Source organism: Artemia franciscana, chromosome 9, assembly GCF_032884065.1.
Source record: "Artemia franciscana chromosome 9, ASM3288406v1, whole genome shotgun sequence".
NCBI lineage: Eukaryota > Metazoa > Arthropoda > Branchiopoda > Anostraca > Artemiidae > Artemia > Artemia franciscana.
The window spans coordinates 37,202,454-37,220,664 of record NC_088871.1 but is presented as its reverse complement, the minus strand read 5'-3'; the positions used below and the strand labels follow the sequence as shown (position 1 = coordinate 37,220,664).

At 35.3% G+C, this 18,211-nt stretch overlaps 1 protein-coding gene across 2 annotated transcripts in view; it reads left to right on the top strand.

Moving 5' to 3' along the window:
• The window catches only part of LOC136031366 (peroxidase-like), a 110,337-nt gene that overhangs the window by 38,138 nt on the left and 53,988 nt on the right, over positions 1-18,211 (top strand). For both annotated transcript variants that reach the window (XM_065710869.1, XM_065710870.1), the window contains exon 7: positions 1,395-1,530. In XM_065710869.1, coding sequence (XP_065566941.1) covers positions 1,395-1,530 — 136 coding nt within the window. The remainder of the gene's footprint in view (positions 1-1,394; positions 1,531-18,211) is intronic.

Below are 18,211 nucleotides of genomic sequence, written 5' to 3'. Positions count from 1 at the left end.
ATAAAAAAAAATTATCATGCCAGAGCTGGTTGAAAATATTGTTGGGTCGTTGGTTAGGGTAAGGGAGTCTTTGATTGAAGGGTGAGGAAAAACCAAACCACAACAAATGGATTTCATGAGGGGCTTATAGAAGTTCAGATACGAGGAAGGATTGTAGAAGTGAATGTTTGAATTCATTTTTGGATGGGAACATAAGCAGCAGAGTGAATCAGAGCTGAAATTGGGCTATTCCAAAGAGGACCTGAGCTAGGCTACTTTGGCTTTAAAATAGGATAGACAATAGCTCTCTTCCGTTTATTATAAAAACAATTATCATGCCAGAGTTGGTTGAAAATATTGTTGGGTCGTTGGTTAGGGTAAGGGAGTCTTTGATTGAAGGGTGAGGAAAAACCAAACCACAACAAATGGATTTCATGAGGGGCTTATAGAAGTTCAGATACGAGGAAGGATTGTAGAAGTGAATGTTTGAATTCATTTTTGGATGGGAACATAAGCAGCAGAGTGAATCGGAGCTGAAATTGGGCTATTCCAAAGAGGACCTGAGCTAGGCTACTTTGGCTTTAAAATAGGATAGACAATAGCTCTCTTCCGTTTATTATAAAAACAATTATCATGCCAGAGTTGGTTGAAAATATTGTTGGGTCGTTGGTTAGGGTAAGGGAGTCTTTGATTGAAGGGTGAGGAAAAACCAAACCACAACAAATGGATTTCATGAGGAGCTTATAGAAGTTCAGATACGAGGAAGGATTTTAGAAGTGAATGTTTGAATTCAGTTTTGGATGGGAACATAAGCAGCAGAGTGAATCGGAGCTGAAATTGGGCTATTCCAAAGAGGATCTGAGCTAGGCTACTTTGGCTTTAAAATAGGATAGACAATAGCTCTCTTCCGTTTATTATAAAAACAATTATCATGCCAGAGTTGGTTGAAAATATTGTTGGGTCGTTGGTTAGGGTAAGGGAGTCTTTGATTGAAGGGTGAGGAAAAACCAAACCACAACAAATGGATTTCATGAGGGGCTTCTAGAAGTTCAGATACGAGGAAGGATTTTAGAAGTGAATGTTTGAATTCAGTTTTGGATGGGAACATAAGCAGCAGAGTGAATCGAGGAGATGATCGATCATTATTTTCACTAATAATCTCAGCGAAGATCCTGGTATTCATCGGATATTTTATTCATCTGATATGACCAAACACTGCTGTTACTGTCTTGAGATTACTTCTTGAAAAAGAAAAAGGGTTTATTTTTTTATCCAGTTATGAGTTTGAATTACAAAACTCGTGAATTTAAAAAGAACTCGATACTTTGTTGAGTTTTCTGCGAATTTGCGGGGTTCCCAATAAAGCTCAGTAGTTTTTCACCACAGAATGATCAATCATCGTTTTTTGCTTTTAGGAGGGCACATTGAAAGTTGCACCTCGTGACGGATTCCCTCCTGTCGTCGGCGGTGATTTACTTCCTCCTGATTCTGAACCTGAAATGAGCTGCTCACCCCCTAATGCTACTAGGGAAATTCCTTGCTTTAAAGCAGGTAAGGCAAATACATTTCTGCAATACAAGTCCTTTTTTCATTGATGATAAGCTTAGACACACCATAAAATTAGCGGTTAAACTATAAAAACTGTTGCTTTAGCCTAGGAAAGACAAAGATTCAATTTTGTTTCGAGTAGAAAAATATTTTATCTGACCATTTTTCAACTCGTTTCTTTGAATTCTAGTAAATTATTTTCGTCAGTGTTGTGACATTATAACCTGAAAATAAATACTTAAAAACTGATTAATTAAATTTGACAGCCTTTTCGTCCGAAAAATTCAAACTTGGCAATTTTTTAGTTTTCTTAAGCCATGTTTTCGTTTAATTATGGCTGTTTCAGGCGAAGTGGCCCAAGTAAAAAATGTTTCTGTTCATCAAAAAATAAACGTTCCTGAATAAAGCTATTTCAAATGCGCCTGATTTGCCTTTTTGGGCAAAAAAAGTGACAAAGCAGATATTGGTTGTCTGAAAAACTAATAAAGCACATGCAACATTGCCTGAAAGAGCCACAATGAAAACAAGGCTTAGTTTCCTACACCTTCAAACGACACAACTTCTCAAGCCTTTTCGGTACGACATGATCTTGAATCTTTTTTTCCTGGTTTTTCACAAGCGTTTCTTTTCTTAAAGTTGCAGGCTACTCCTACCAAAATTGGCCTAACTACCTATGTATGCCTTTTTAACTAAAAAGTGGATCCTTGATGTTTTCCTAATTCTTAGGACATATATGGGTCATTAACTTTCCAATTTAACTTAAAACAGAAATATAACAAATAGGACAGTGATGTTTGTCTTAATTATGAAGTAGGAATACAAATGACTTCTATAGTTTTTGTGTTCAGGAAAGGTTGGCTGTCACAAGCCTTTTATTGTATTTATTTATCATTAATCTCTAATAAATGTCTATTAAACAGTAAAAATGTGAACTATTGTTAACGTAGGCTACTTGCTGAAACGCTTAAATAAGACTGTTTAATATATTGTTGACGTAAAATATTTTATTTTCCCATTCTTTTTCATTCTTTTTATTTTTGCTAATTTATTTCATGACATCTTTAATACCATTAAATAAGAAAAACAAGTTTTTTTAACGGAAAATAAGGAGCGGCATTAAAACTTGAAACGAACAGAAATTACTTCGTATATGAAAGGGGCTGCTTCCTCATCAACGCCCCGCTCTTTACGCTAAACTTTGACTCTTTCTCTTAACTCTACTTCTTAAAACAGTAAAAAATTTAAATACTGTTTAAAACTTAAACAGTAAAATAAATTTCCATTTTTTTTAGTTTTGGTTACTATTGAGCCGGGTCGCTCCTTACTACAGTTCGTTAACCATGGACTGTTTGATATGGTGCACATTCACTTAGAAGAGCGTGAAGATAGGGCTGTTTTGTTGTTGTTGATGTTTTTTTCCTTTTTTACCTTAGAACTAATGAGCCGGGTGGCCAAGTAACAACATATTCTTGCACTCGAAGTAATGACCACTAAAGAAAAACAAAATTATTAGTGCACTAGTTTTAATTTGACATTTAAAATGCTTAAAGTTAGCTGAAATGCTTAAGTAAAACTGTTTATTATTTTATTGACTTGAAAAGAGCTTCATTTTGACACTTTTGTTTTGGTATTCTATTTTTATTTAACAACATCTTAAGCAAAGTATGCGTGTCATAGAATTTACCTCAAAAAGCGTAAAAGAACTTTTTTCCACCTTAGAAATTTTCTAAATAGCTCAAATGATTAAACACATATTCAACCTCTAATAAATGTTCATGATAGAAAAAAGAGTAAAATTAATATTTAATTTTAATGTTTGGCATTATTAAATGCTTAAGTAAAACTGATTAGTGCATTTGTGTTTTTTTTCGCATTTTTTCATACTTTTCTTATTTTTTATTTTCATTTACTGACATATTTTATAAAAAAAAAGTCGATGTAACGCAGACCCAGTTCGATGAGCGTGAAAAAGCAATTTTTTTCACCTTAAAAATATGAAGCAGAGTGGTCATATAACCTGTATTTAACCCAAATATGGGTGATCACCAAGGCAGTATCTAGGGGGAGGGGTGAGCTAGGGTTTTGACCCCTCCCTCTCCAAAAAAATGTTTTTTCCGACTCACAAAAAGTAACACAAAATGAATATAAACGAATTTTGAAGCTTTCTTAAAGTTTTCTGTGACTCCCCACCCAAAAAGTCCTTTTGTAAGCCCTCTACCTCCACCCCAAAGACAACCCTGGGTCTTATTTAACATCAAAAGACAAATATAAAATTAGTACACTAATTCTGAGGTAATGGAATTGCAGAAATACCTAAACAAAACTGTTTGAGGTATTATTGACGTATAAAGCGTATTATCTTCGTATTCTTATTCGCTTTTTCTACTCTTCTTATAGGTTCATTGTCACCTTAACAGCTGGGTTTTAAAAATAAATATGCAGATGTTCTTAAGTAGAGGTAATAAACAAAAATAAAAGTTTGTAAATAGATTCCAAGTTGGCTCGTATTACATCTACCAAGACGCTGTAGCTCTAAAATACGACCTTATTTACAAAGTAACACCTGTCGATTTTTCTACATCTTGTCTATAAAAAGGGGCTGAAGAAACATTCATCTACCAGTACAGCATCAAACAGTTCGTGGTAACGAACTGTAGTAAGGAGCGACTAGGCTCAATAGTAACCGAAACTCTAAAAAACGGAATTTCGATACCAATATATACATGAAAAGAATTGAAATTTTAAGCTGATTTTAAATATATGTGTTTCTATTGTTTACGTGTTACAGGTAACGTGAGAGGATTTTTCCATGAAGGAATTTATCATTGGGGAAGAGAATTTCCATGAATTTCCATAAATGAGGCAGCTCCATAGGGCTATAAAGGCGAGAATGTATTAGAAAGTATACTTGTATGTGATAATAATTCCTCTTTGGCTGCTCAATTTTACATACAGGTGGAATACTCAATGGGGAGGGGGATGGGAGGAGTTCCTGAGATTTTTCCAGGGGAGAGTCTCCCGGGGGAATTTTCTGTGTAGGATTAATCAAAGATAAATCATTCGAAGTATCCTTATTACAACTTATCCTTAGGAGATCATGAGACTCGCTTTGTATGTATGTATGCATATATTTTCCAAAAAAAGCCGTCGGGCCGTAGGAAAAAAAAAGAACATAAACATAACAAAACAAGAAAAACACAAATAAATTAAAAAGAAAAACGTACTTACATATGAATCTTCCCGAAATTATTTATAAAGAGATACATCTTTCACGATGTATCACCCCTTCATCAACATACTTAACCATATTCCTTAATGTCATTTTAACTCGTAATCCTACAATCTCTTCCAAAATGGTCGGAGCCATCTATTTCCAGAACCTCAAAATCCACACAACATGACAAAAGACGACCATCTGCTAAAATATAATCAATTAAGCTTGGGTTCTTACCCAAAGAAATGTAAACTCTCCTATCTCCATATCCTTTCTAACCCTCTCAATAACCATAATCAAACCATACTCCCCACAAAATGTAAAAGCTTACTTCCCCAAGCGCTCTTTCTCCTTCCCTTGTCATTTGTATGCCTTCCCCTTAATTTCTTCAAACTTTTTTCTTCTTCAACTGAAGGATGTGTAAAATTAAAACCATCACAACACGCTATTCTAAAAAATCGGCCGTGAACGTGTTATAATCTCCCATCAATATAAATGCCATGGGCGGGTACTTTAACATAGAACAGCCATATCCCCAGACAGAAGTTTCCAAGCATCTTCGTTTGAATATGAGCTAGACTGAGGCGGTAAATACACGAAACCTTGCATAATATACAATATTGAGCACTTTAAACGAAGCACAATCCACACAACATTCTCAGATTTGCTTGGTAGCCTTTTAACTGAAGCAAACGTTCTTTCTTTCACCGACACAGGTTCTAGTTTTTCTCTGCATGCTTTGAATACTTTATATCCCTCAATATTCACGCTTTCCTTTACACTTTTCCTCGTCTCCACAATACCCAAAATGTCAAACTCGTTCGTTTGTTTAATCCTTTCCAGCTTCTCACTTGTGAGACCTTGAATATTCCAACGACCAAATAAAAAACGTTCCAATTGTTTCTCATGGTCTGTGAGTTCCTATTTTTCACCGCTTTTTCTACCATTCGCCATTCTTGCTACCTTACTTGGCTCTTGTTCTACACTACTATTGAGGCTTAGATCTCGTTTATTCGATTTATGATTGTCGATCTTCGCCCTCACTCCCGAAAGCTGATCCAATTTCTGACGCAACAGTCTCTGTTGACAAGGATCTTATTCTTGTGTCTTCTGATTGAGACTGGATTCCTCTTGTTCTTTCCCTGCGAGTTTGGGAGCTCGTTCCCACCGCTGGGTTGTTTGCGATTTCAACTTGAGTACGTCGATTATATGACCGTACAGTGCAAGTTTCTCTGTTGCACTCGTAAATGGTTTCATTAAGTATTAACTTCCTTCCCTTCCACTTAGGTTTCAGATTCTTGATGCGTGCCTCTTGATGTATCAGTTCTAATTTGTTTCTAAACTCTCATTGTTCAAATGAATTATCCGAAGTCACAAACACTCGTTCTTGTCCAAGAACTTCCCTTTACGCAAAACAATGTCTCTTTGCGCATTTGAAAAAGGAATAAGTATAGGACGTGGTCCTGATTTTGATGGCAATCTGAAAACATCCTGAAAACTGTGAGGCTGGGTGTTACTTTGAGGAACCATTATTGCAAGATAATGCGCTGAATCTTCTTTGAAAGAAATACCGGCTTTGCTTTCCTACATCCCATAAATTACTAAGTTCTTCCTTCAAGCTTCCTTCTCTATGTTTAGTATATGGAACTCCTGGAGTGTACTTAGTTTCTCTGTGTTCTGGACTCCAGCTTTTACTGCAGATATTTTCGAATCTATTACCAATTCATTTGACAAATGTTGTATTTCTCCGCTTGCTGAGTTCTGATCGTCTTGCAGTCTATTCAGCTTCGAACCCATCGCTTGTAACTTTTTGGATGCTGCCTGAATCGATTATAAATCATTTCCGTTATCTCGTATCCTAATAAATAAGCAGAACCAGGAACTTACACGCAAGGGGGGTATGTTTGTGACCCCACAGTTTCCAACAACGCCTGTTTGTTTTTGCACGTTCACTGTTTCTCAAATGGCATAAATGTCCAATGCGCACTTCTTTCGACGGAAAATACTTTCCGACAAGTGTTTGAGACAAGACTTTTGGGCGACAAGGCTTTGTCGCCCACAGCAAACTTATCGCTTCGACTCCTATCTTTGTTAAGTAGTAGCATAAAAATCAAATGAAATTGTCCGAAGAAAGCTCTTTAGAGAATGGTAACTATAGGTAGAGCATTCTGAGTACGAAAGCATAAGCACGGTAAAGAATCATGGTCATTCGGGGGGAAGCCAGTGATGCATCAGCTCTCCTGACCTTAAAATAACATAAAAGTTTTAGCCAAAAACAAGGAGTGGCAGATAATTAAGCTTTTCCTGAGCCTTGATTTCCTCCCCCCCCCCTTCTCAAGATAAATTAAAATAACTTATCTGCAATGATGATACACCCACAGGCCTTGTAAGAGACTAAATGTTTCTATCGCTAAATGGCATTATTCATACTGTTTTTTATGTTTGAATAAAATTGTATTTGTGCGTAAAGTGGAATGACATCTTGGATAATTTTCTGTGTACACTGGCAGTTGAAAGTAGAAAGTTTTTTGACTTCAGATTTATTAACTCATATAATTCATAAAACATATAAGATTATTTAATTTTCTTTAATAATTCAAAATAAGCGTTTTGAGTTCCCTCCCAAAGGCCTGTTTGCAATTATGTTTCACTAATACCGAAAATTAGGCCAGTTTCTGACACCGGTATTAGCTGATGCTAGCGACCGTATTTTTCCATTCGCAATGGATATTTAAGCATTAAAATCAACTAATACTGTAATTTTCTATTTATTATTTATTTGCAGTTTTTCTCTGAAAAATGAAGAAAATTGCGAAGAAGAAAAATCGAGGATATTGCCAGTCGGTGAGAAAAATAGGGGTAAATATGCAGATATTTCGATCGAGACCTCCGTTCGACCGTCCTCAGTAAAAAATGGTAAACAAAAACTAATAAATAAATACAGATAAAAGTCCTAAGGACAAAACAAAACCAAAATAAACCTAAAAAAACTTTAATAAAAATAGACGCTCTCAAAGCAACGGTGAACCCCAAATACAACACCGACTACAGCGGGGCTTAAAACATTCATTACTATGACTATGTAAACTAATTTCGCACCGAACAACTTGAATGAAGTGATTCAAGACATACTTTTAACTGGTTTTTGATAAAATCGAGAGGTTTGTTCTTTGGGTTTCGGCTTACAGCAGAGAAGATAAATTTTGTTTTAGTCAAAACAAACCTAAAAAACCAAACGTCCTAAAATAGTCCGTCGATAAAAGTCCTAAGGACAAAACAAAACCAAAACAAACCTAAAACCGTCCCCAGGTAGCGGATAGGGGAAAGTCCTTTAGATATAAAGAATACCTCCGAATACGAAATAAGAAGGCATGGAGCAGGGGGTACCCAGCCCTCGGGGTCCATAAAATGAAACTGAGGCACCCATTCACGGGGGATATATATTTGTCCACAGGAGGTAGGAGGCCTCTGAGATGGTGATGCGCAGGGCCCACCGGCGTGAAGACATGTCCCGGCAGACGCCAAACATCCTCTAATCAATGAGATTATTGTATTGGCCATGCAGGACGCCAAATGGAAGGATTCCCTATAGGAGAACAACTGTAAAGCGTAACCGAGTCCACGGCCCCTGTTAGAGACAGAGAGGAGTAGCTTGTCGCTGTCTCGAAATCTAGCTGAGCATCCTTCCGAAACAAACACTAAAGTAAAAATACTAAAGTATTTTTAAACACTATTAAACACTAAAGTAAAGCAACGGTGAATGATATACACTTAATTTACTTTTGCGCACTGAGGACGGTCGAGCGGAGGTCTCGACCAAAATATTTCCATGTTTACCTTTTTTTTACTGGCTAGAAATATCCTCATTTTTTCTTCTTTACAATTTACTTCGTTTTTTCATGTGCCGTTAAGGTTGAAAATGGGGCTAATAGCTGGTTTTGCAATAAATCAGGAGTTAAACATGGCTGTGTTCTGTTCTCTTCTATATGGATCATTTTGATGAACTTTGTCTTAACGAGCACATGAGAATTTCAGCACAATGAATGAATTTTGGGGGCTTAGAAAGTTTAGGGTCCAAGAATAGGTTTGAAAATTAATGTTAAGAAGAACAAGTCGCTAAACTGGGAATAAGTGATGATGTTGGGCAACAAGAAGATTGATCATAGGGACAGCTTAACTAAGCTAAACGAAAAGTATGGTTCTATTCCACTTCCTAGGGCTAAAATGAGAGGTTGAGATGGCTAGGGCACATTCTGCGGATGAAGGATGACAGACTACCAAAGATTTTCCTTTTTGGCCAACCTTCAGTAAGGGATAAACGAAAAGCAGACGACCCTCGGCCGGGGTGGGAGGATGTCTTCAGGAAAGATTTAAGGGAAAGATTAAGGGAAATAGAAACTTCCTGGAAAGGTGTAAGGAAGGGTGCTTTGAATAGACTGGGATGGCGGAAGAGTGTGGGCAGCTGTCTTGGCCTCAGGTGCCATGGTGCTGCGATGAGTTGTTAGTAGCGGTAGTGGTATAGCAGGTGTGGTCTTAAAAGTTATTTTATCCTTTTTCTCTATGTGGATAAGAATCGGGTATTAGCCAATCAGAAAACTCCATAGGAAATTCTGGCTGGCTCGGCCTTAACAAAGCTCAAATCGATTGAGCTTCAGTTTTGGCTCGATCCAGTTTTAAATGCTAGCTAATTTCTATTCTGAACCGGTTTGGTTTCAATCAATTCCTGGAACTAGCGCTAGCTAAATCTCGATATTAGTAATATCTCGTTGCATGGACCTTAAAGCTACAAATTCAAATATGCTCATGTGTGTATTAGATTCTTCATTTAAGTTTTTACTATTTTATGGATATGCATCAGAGAAGTCTACGTTTTGAATCTGCTTTTACAACTTACGCTAGTTTTGAACATAACTACAAAATTGGATGATTTGTGGTTTTACCTTGACATTCAGCAGCTTTTTACTCATCCTTCCTATTTTTATTTGGATCACAAGAACCATTACCACTTCCGCTACTCACGCTAATAATTAGTCTCTCAATTGTGGTGCATAATATGAATATTGGTAATGATTTTTTTCAATATATATATATCGTTTCGTAGTAGGCAAGACGATACAAGTAATCAATCAAAGCTTTATTTTCAAACTTGAATTAAAAATTTGTACGGATCAATTGGTAGTCCTATCAAAGACTTACCAGGAATGATTGCTTCAGATTTTGGCTCATCTTGGCAGGCCTATTAGTGCTTTCACATCACACCGTAGAACCTTCCACACTAGCATATCTTATAACTTTACGTTAAGCTACGTCATGTATTCCTCTGGAGCAAATTCTACCCGTAACGTAAGCAGTGGCAAGTAGAATGAAGCTCTGCGTAGAATTTACACATTATTTTAGTGGTGTCAACTCACGGAATTTAGGGGGAGGGTGGGGGAAGGGGTTCAAAATGTATGTTTTGCTATTTGATGGGGCGACAAAAGTGTCGTTTTTTTCATTTTTTGCTGAAAATACCCAAAAAAGGGATCTTCAATGAAAATCCTTCCTTGAAGCTATTTTTTTCAAAATTTAAGAGGACAAAGCCCCCCTCCCCACATTTGACGCCACCTTACGTTACGTTATGTAAAAGTCAACATGGTAGCTGGAGTTTCTGAACGAACAATTGAAAAATTTTGAAAGGAGATTAATAAGCTTTTTCAAAAAGTCTCTCACACTTAATAAAGTCTTGAATTTCCGTTATAATTTTTAATCTTTATTTAGTTTTGCTTATGATGAATGTGACGATTTAAAAAAAACGATAATGACGATTTTATGGATTTTCACGTTAGCCCAGTGTGAAATGGTTTTTTTAAGTGTAAAATATTATATTTAACGAGACGTGTCTTAACCAAGTAGTACAGTAAATTATGTACATAGTTTGAAAGCCGCTTAATATGATGGCTAGATTCGCACTTTGGCGAGAAGCGCACTTTTTGGCCTCAGCCTACAGGCAAAAAGACTGAGTGAGTTTTGCCTGTAAGTATCCAATTTTTAGCAGATACCCGCATTGATAAACTAAGGTACTTGTTCTGAAAATAGAAAGTCTTGTCAATTTTTTTGCTCAATTAAAAATACGACATAATTTCTAAAGGCAACAACAAGACTTGACAATCAAGAGGTAATTCTTCAAATTTAAAAGAAACAATCTGGTCCTAACCAGAATGTAAATTTGTTCATTGTCTGGATGTGTGTGTACAGGTCAGTGACATTTTGGCTAGATTACTATCTAAAATATTGAAATTTTATTAAAAATTGCCTATTTCTGCCTTTGTTTTTTAACCTTAGGCATACTTAGGCCGTTCAAATTGTACTAGGCCCCCTGTGCTTATGGGTTTTGGGTTTGTCACTTTGAGTGTATACCACACGATTCTAAATAAGCTGAAACCTGGCACGTACGCAGGGGGGGCCTTCGGGCAGTCCCCCCCCGAAATTTTGCGAAATGTTTAATTTCCCCATGGTTTCTTGGGATTTCTGGCAAAATTGGGACATTTATTAAGAATCTAGATACACGTGTGAAGCCTTTTTTGGGGGATTTTACCGCATGCAATTATCCAGTCAAGTCACAGCCCAACTATTAACCCATTTTCTGTCTAACTTTTTACCCTCTTTGAAGTAATTAGCAATTGTACTGTTATTTTTTTTTTGTAAAGAGAGTTTGCTTTCCACAGCAAAATAGAATTACCCTTGGTATTAGGGCGTTTATCCCCCATTTTCAGGATAAAGTACAGCTTTTAATGGATCAGTTTTGGAAACTATCATTCTTCATAAAATCTACGTTTCTGCAATAGAAGAACTATCCCCCACAGCTCCCATATTGTACTGTTAACCCTAAAAATTTCCCTTTCAGTGGGATATTATAGATTAATCACTGGTTCTAAATCGCTATGAACATAACCTGAGCCTAAAACATACTTCTGAGGCTTCAGTTTTCTTCCCCCCCCTCCCCGCTACAATACTACAGATTAAAGTTAATCTGTATTTTCCGATATACGTGCTTTTTGCGTTACTAAATAAAGAAAGGTGATACTCTATATCTGCTGTTTCGAAGGTTTTGGGCCCCCCCGAAAAAATTCCTGCGTACATGCCTGGCTGAAACATATAGCTTTTATTTGTTTTAATAGCCTAAATCTATATGCCTTATTTATAAATGAACATAGAAACTCCCACCAAATTAGCTAGCACATTGTTTAAAAAATATCTGCAATTTGTACTTAATACACGCTTGAGACACATGGCCAGAAATTTATTCAAGGTTTGGGGCAAAAAAAATTTGATTTTTCTTATGAAAATAATGTATTTTAAATATTTAGGGGAAGGGACTATTCCCCTCCGAGTTGACAGCCCTGGTCAGACCTATTCTGTTAGAAAATGCGTTTGGTTCTCTAGATTACGTAGCAGATTTGTCCCACTTAATCATGCTTTAGTAACTAAATCATTTAATAGTCATTTATTAACATTTAATATCATTTAATATCATGCAGTCGGATAGCATATGCTAAGTCACTGAACTTGGAGTAAAACGTCATTTTTTTTTTTTTTTTTTTTTTTTTTTTTTTTTTTTTTTTTTTTTTTTTTTTTTTAACGGCTGACTAGAATAGTATTTAACAATAAAAAAAAGAAGAAAACTCACAGTTAGCTGGTCCGTGTCATCACTGAATATTGTGAGAAACAAAACTTATAATTTCAATTGTTTATTTTATTCCAATATATTTCAGTATTTTCATTTTTAAGAATGAATAATTTCAAGGATGTACCATGTAGTCCAGGGATTTTAGGTTAAGCGGAAGGCCTGAACCACTATTATTGGAAACGTACTAAAAAATTATGCTTCTGGAAAACCAAGATATTTTGCCAGTATAATTCTCCTTATCAAAATCATATTTCAAAAAGTAGGTTCTATTAGACAACACTACAAACACAACTTTGTTAAATTTTCCAAGGGTGCTGTTTCAACATGAGAAGATTGCAGCCCCTAGACTGAAGTTTCAGGTTGTTTAGTAGCAAGGGCACCAGTAGAAAATTTTCCAGGGGGGGGGCAGATGCCAAAATAGTAGTGGTGGTTTGGTGACAATTTAGGTGGTTTAGGACACCAAACTACGACTCTACCCCGAAGAGGACGAATTTGCAATCAATTTAAAATTCTGAGAAGCTAATTGATACAAAAGTATCAATAACTATATTTTAGGCCTCTCAGTTGCAAAATAAGTAATATCAAACAGTGGCAGTACTGGATTCAACCAAGTTGATTCGCTTTATTTGTAATGGAATTAAGCTACGTTTGGTAATCTGTAATTGTGTATTAGCTATAATGAAGGGGGGTGATTCATTGTTTAGGTGGATGTAGGGTAGATTCCTACAAAAAAATTTTTAATGGACAAAATACTTACTCTTCCTGAGGCTTCAGATAAATGTTGAAAGAGGAAGGAGTAGTATGAATTAATTAAAATGATTATGTATACAGCTAAAATGTCACATTTCCCATATCTAAAAGTACAAAGGTGGAAAAGGCAAGGCAGATCACCATCAGCCCTGTCAGGAAATTTCTTTCGGGTGGCAAATACTGCTAGTAACTTAGTTTTCAGCAATTTTAATTGGTAATAATTTTCTTTTTCTATTTATATCAAGAACTTCAATGTATTCAAGCGAATGTATGTAATGTATTTATCGATAAAAACATCTTATTGTAGATGTTGAATGGCTTCAGTTACGTAGAAGATCAAAAGTCTCACAGAATTTCCAAACAAACAAAAGTACTCCTTTTCATCCAACCGAAATTCTTTAGTAGTAATATTAACAAGGACTTTTCACCAAAATTATTATTCATTGCCAATGTTTTAAGTATATTCAAATTTTATCCAATATTGAAATTGCAAATTTAAACGTTGGACGGTACTAATCTACGAACAACTATTGATTTATACATTTTAAAAGCAATTAACCAGAGATTTAAGGGACCTGTACCTCAAATTATATCTTGGTTAGGCCTGGGTATGATTTAGAAAACAATCAGAAATTAAATTAAAAAAATAGCTTTTCAACTGAAAGCAAGGAACAGATTTGAAACCTATTTGAACAGAATATTTTTTGTATGAAGGGGACTGTCTGCTTCTTAGCTCCTTACTCTTTACTGTGAAGTTTGGCTTTTTCCCAATTGTTAAGGAAATACACAATTGGAAATATAAGATTTTTTCAAAGCACTAAAAAACTTTTGTTTAATGAACAAATTGTTGAGAAGGGGCAGTCCCCCTTAGATACAGAGTAATTTATATTTATTTAAATTTTTAAACTTGCTCCTTACTTTAGTTGAAAAACCTTCTCTATTTATTTGATTGCATTTCATGAAACTGTAAAGTTTTATGAATACAAGACTTTAGGTAGCACAGAAAAAAACTATCAGTATTTCAATGATCTCTGTTTGGATTCTGATTGATAATCAAACAGTTCGTGCTACGAAATATGAATAAGGAGTAATCCGGCTCGCTAGTAGCCGAAACTCTGAACAACGGAATTTTGAAACCAGATCAGATGATGATCAGATGATAGACAGATCAAAAGAATTGACTTATTATGTTGATTCCAAATATATAAGTTTCATTAAGTTTAGTCTTACCCATCAAAACTACAAGCCTGAAAAAATTTGTCTGATTTTCATAAAAGGAGGGAAAACCCCCTAACAGTCGTAGAATTTTAATGAAAAATGTAGAGGTTTCAAGCTCATATCTGCAAAAATGTGGAATTTTGTAATTTCTGCCAGAAGAAAGATCAGGGTTGTGTGTTTATTTGTTTTTCCCCCCCCAGAAGTGATCGTATAGACTCAGCGGGCCTAGAACGTCGGGAGAGGGTTCATTCTAGTTCTAGTGCCCTTTTTAAGCAACCAAAAAAATTGGACGGCAACTAGACCCCCTCCCACACCACTTTTTTCCCAAAACCGTCCAATCAAAATTTTGACGTACCTTTCTTTCAGCATAGTTGAAAGACCCGATAACTATGTCTTTGGACACAAAATGACACCCTGAAAACCCTGGAGAAAGATTTTCAAGTTATAAAATTTGCCCATTGTTTAAATTTTTATTGGGAAGTATGCATATATTTTTCGGATGGGGTAGGACTAATTGTCTGCTGGGAGAAGTTTCCATGGAGAGGGAATTTTCCAGAAGGCAAACTTATCAGGGGAAATTTTAAACTGGGTGAATTTTCCTGAATTCCTAGATGAAATTTCTTTGTATGTCTTGCTTTCTCTTTACCGATTCAATTTTACACGTGGATATGTGAAGGGTAATTGTCTGGGGTAAACTTTTGCCAGAATTGAATTGTCCAGAGGATATTTCTATGGAAAAGGGGATTTTTCCGTGAAGGTGAAGCCAGGTATCCTGGATTTATTTAAAAAACGATCAGAAATCGAAAAAAACGAGTTTTTTCAATGTATATGAGAGGGTTAACCCCTCAACACCTCGCTCTTTACAATAAAGTTTAACTTTTGTCCAAGTTCTTTAAAAATGACTCCTGAAACACAAGGGTCGCTTAATTAGAACAATAAGTAACTGTTGTTTTTTTTAAAGTAGCGAAAAATCTAGAGTGAAGAGCGAAATGTTGAGGAGGGGGCAATCTATCCTCATATACGTAATGATTTCTGTTCGTTATAAGCTTTAATGTTGCTGCTTATTTTCAGTTGGAAAAACTTGTTTTTTTCCTTATTTCATGAAGCTTAGACACTAACATTTTTCTAAAGGCAATGGAAAAGCATGTCAATTAAAAGTAAAAGTAAATAAAAATGAAAAATTTTAGTAATTTACAAAAAATACGCAAAACAATAGCCTACTTACAAAAACTAAGATGTAAACTCCTAGCATTCTGTTCTGTTGAGCAATGCCGAAGCGTTGGACGGATATTTTTTAAAACAATATTGACAGTTTTGAACTCGGTTATCAAACATCAAATATAATTAATGCCTTTGGACTCAGTGTTTGTAAAGAATAACGCATTATCAAAGTAGTTTGTTCAAAGTAAAACATTAAAACTAAGATTAAGAATATCAGATAATAATTTTTAAGTCAATATTTTTAATTTAATTTTGAATACCAAAACCCAATATAATTGACACCTTTATGCTTTATAACTTTAAAAAATTAAATATTTTTATATTATTATTTAATTTAAATATTTTTAAATAATATTATTTAAATTAAATATTTTTCAAATAGATAGATAGATACAATCACTCCTAAAAAAAATGATAATAAAGCACAAAAAAACGTGTCCGTTCAGGCAGAAAATACAGAAATTCCGAGCATTCCGTTCAGGGGAAACATTTCTGATTATAGTGGCTTCATGTATCAGCTCATGGGTACTCTTGCAATGCAAGCAAAAGTTGACGGTACATTTTTTATCAAGTTGTTTTCCTTGTTTTTTCTACAATTGTACAAACTTTCTTGTGTACTAATAATTGCACTAATTACTAATAAACAAATACATATTTAGGATTACCATAAAAATCTGATTCTTTGATTGAATGTTATCAATAGTTTGGCTCTTATACTTTCGTTATTGGCAAGGATCGTTATTTACTTACCATTCATTACTATGAAGAATTTGAATTTTTTGTTGCTCCAATCAAATCATATTGAAAATGTTTGTGGAAAACTCGAAAGGGGCCAATCAGTCACAAATTAGAACTTTTATCTTCCTTATTAATGTTCAAAATCTATTGGCAGGCAGCAAACAATGGGGCAACACATATTTTTTCCATGGTTTTTCCCTATTCTGCTCTCTTTCCTTTGGTTTCCTTATAATTACTTTATAGCACCCATTTTCTAGGGAAGCCATGGCCTCCCTGTCCCCCCCCCCTGCCGGCTCCCGTGTTTGGCAGGTTCAAGTAGAAAAAAGGAGATTAATGTCCAGTATTTCCATGTTAAAAATTGTATTTTCATTTCATTGCCTTATTTGTGTGATCTCAGTTGTCAATTATTTTTTAGACAATCGCATCATTCCTTAGGCAGGTATCAGAAAGGGAAGCCAAATAACCCTTTTTTACCCTGTTGTTGTAAGTGCCTTTTTTAACTGTGTAAAATTTCGATCCAGTAAAAAAAAAAAAAAAAAAAAAAAAAAAAAAAACGAAACCAGATTGGTTTTTTTGTATGAAATTTTAAGCCAGTAATTAGAATGTATATGAAATTATAATCTAGTAAAAAGAGCACGAAATCTGATTTGTTCTTTTGTATCAAATTTTGAACCAGTGAAATGAATGTAAAACTTGACTGGTTCTTTGTATGAAATGAAGAAAAAAGGCACATATCAGTGCTACCCATACACAGAAGGGACTTTCCCTGTTGTTCAAGCTACGAGGCTATAGATTCTCTTAAGTGCATTTTTAACAATGGTGATTCCAAAGGTGTACTTTTGCTTCGACCCGACGCCATTTTTAGCGGGTTTTCAGGCCTTTTTCTTTTAAATTCTCACTTCCAAAGTAACAATAATATTAACACTATTCGAGATAATAGTCCTAAAAACCTATACATAGCAATTGTTTCTCACTAGGCAGTTTTTTTTTAGCGCAGTTTTTAATTTGTGGCCACAATGGTCCGTGTTTCGTTCTATACTAGGTTACAGCTAAGAAGAACGCAAAAGTTGATTTTTTTTTCTTTTATGTGTGAAACTTTAGCAATGAAAGCGCAATTTGGCTTTGAGTTACAATATTTATAAAAGTAAATCTCTTCTTTTTTGTGGCAGATTTTGATGCTAAAATTATACTTATTTCCTATGCATGGAAATTGCCGAATTACACTGGATCAGGAATGGTAACTATTGTTTCGGTTAATCTTAAAAGTAAAAGTTTATCATGGTTGCAGCGGTAGCTGCAACCTAGTAAAGAGCGAACCACAGCCCATAGTAACCAAAAGTTAAAAAACCCGTTTGGAAAAAAACTACCTATTGAAAAAACATTGCCATGTGACACTAATTCAGGAATGGTGACTATTTTTTCGGTTTGTCTTGAAAGTAAAAGTTTATTGCGAAAAGAAATTTATGGTGATTTCGCAAAAAAAGCCTTAAACCCCTTGAAAATTATACCATTGGATTCAGCATGGTCGAAAACTTAAAGAAGGAAATTACAGTCCCCATCCTTGAACAACAAGGAAAACCACTTTTATGCATGGGTAGCACTGATATGTCTCCCATTTTTTCCCTTTTTTCTCTCTAGCAAGGCTAGGGGTGACCAGGCAACTAGCCCCCTTCCCTTAAAGTCCTCTCCCCCAAAGTCATCCATTCAAAATTTTGAGATAGCCAATTTCTTCCACATAGTTCAAAGGTCAATATCTATGGTTTTGGTGATAATATGACGCTCCATAGTCCCTAGGGAAAGGGCTGTACGTTGTATCGGTATTGGACGCATCAATATCAAACGTATTGGCATTGGACGTATCAATATCAAACGTATCG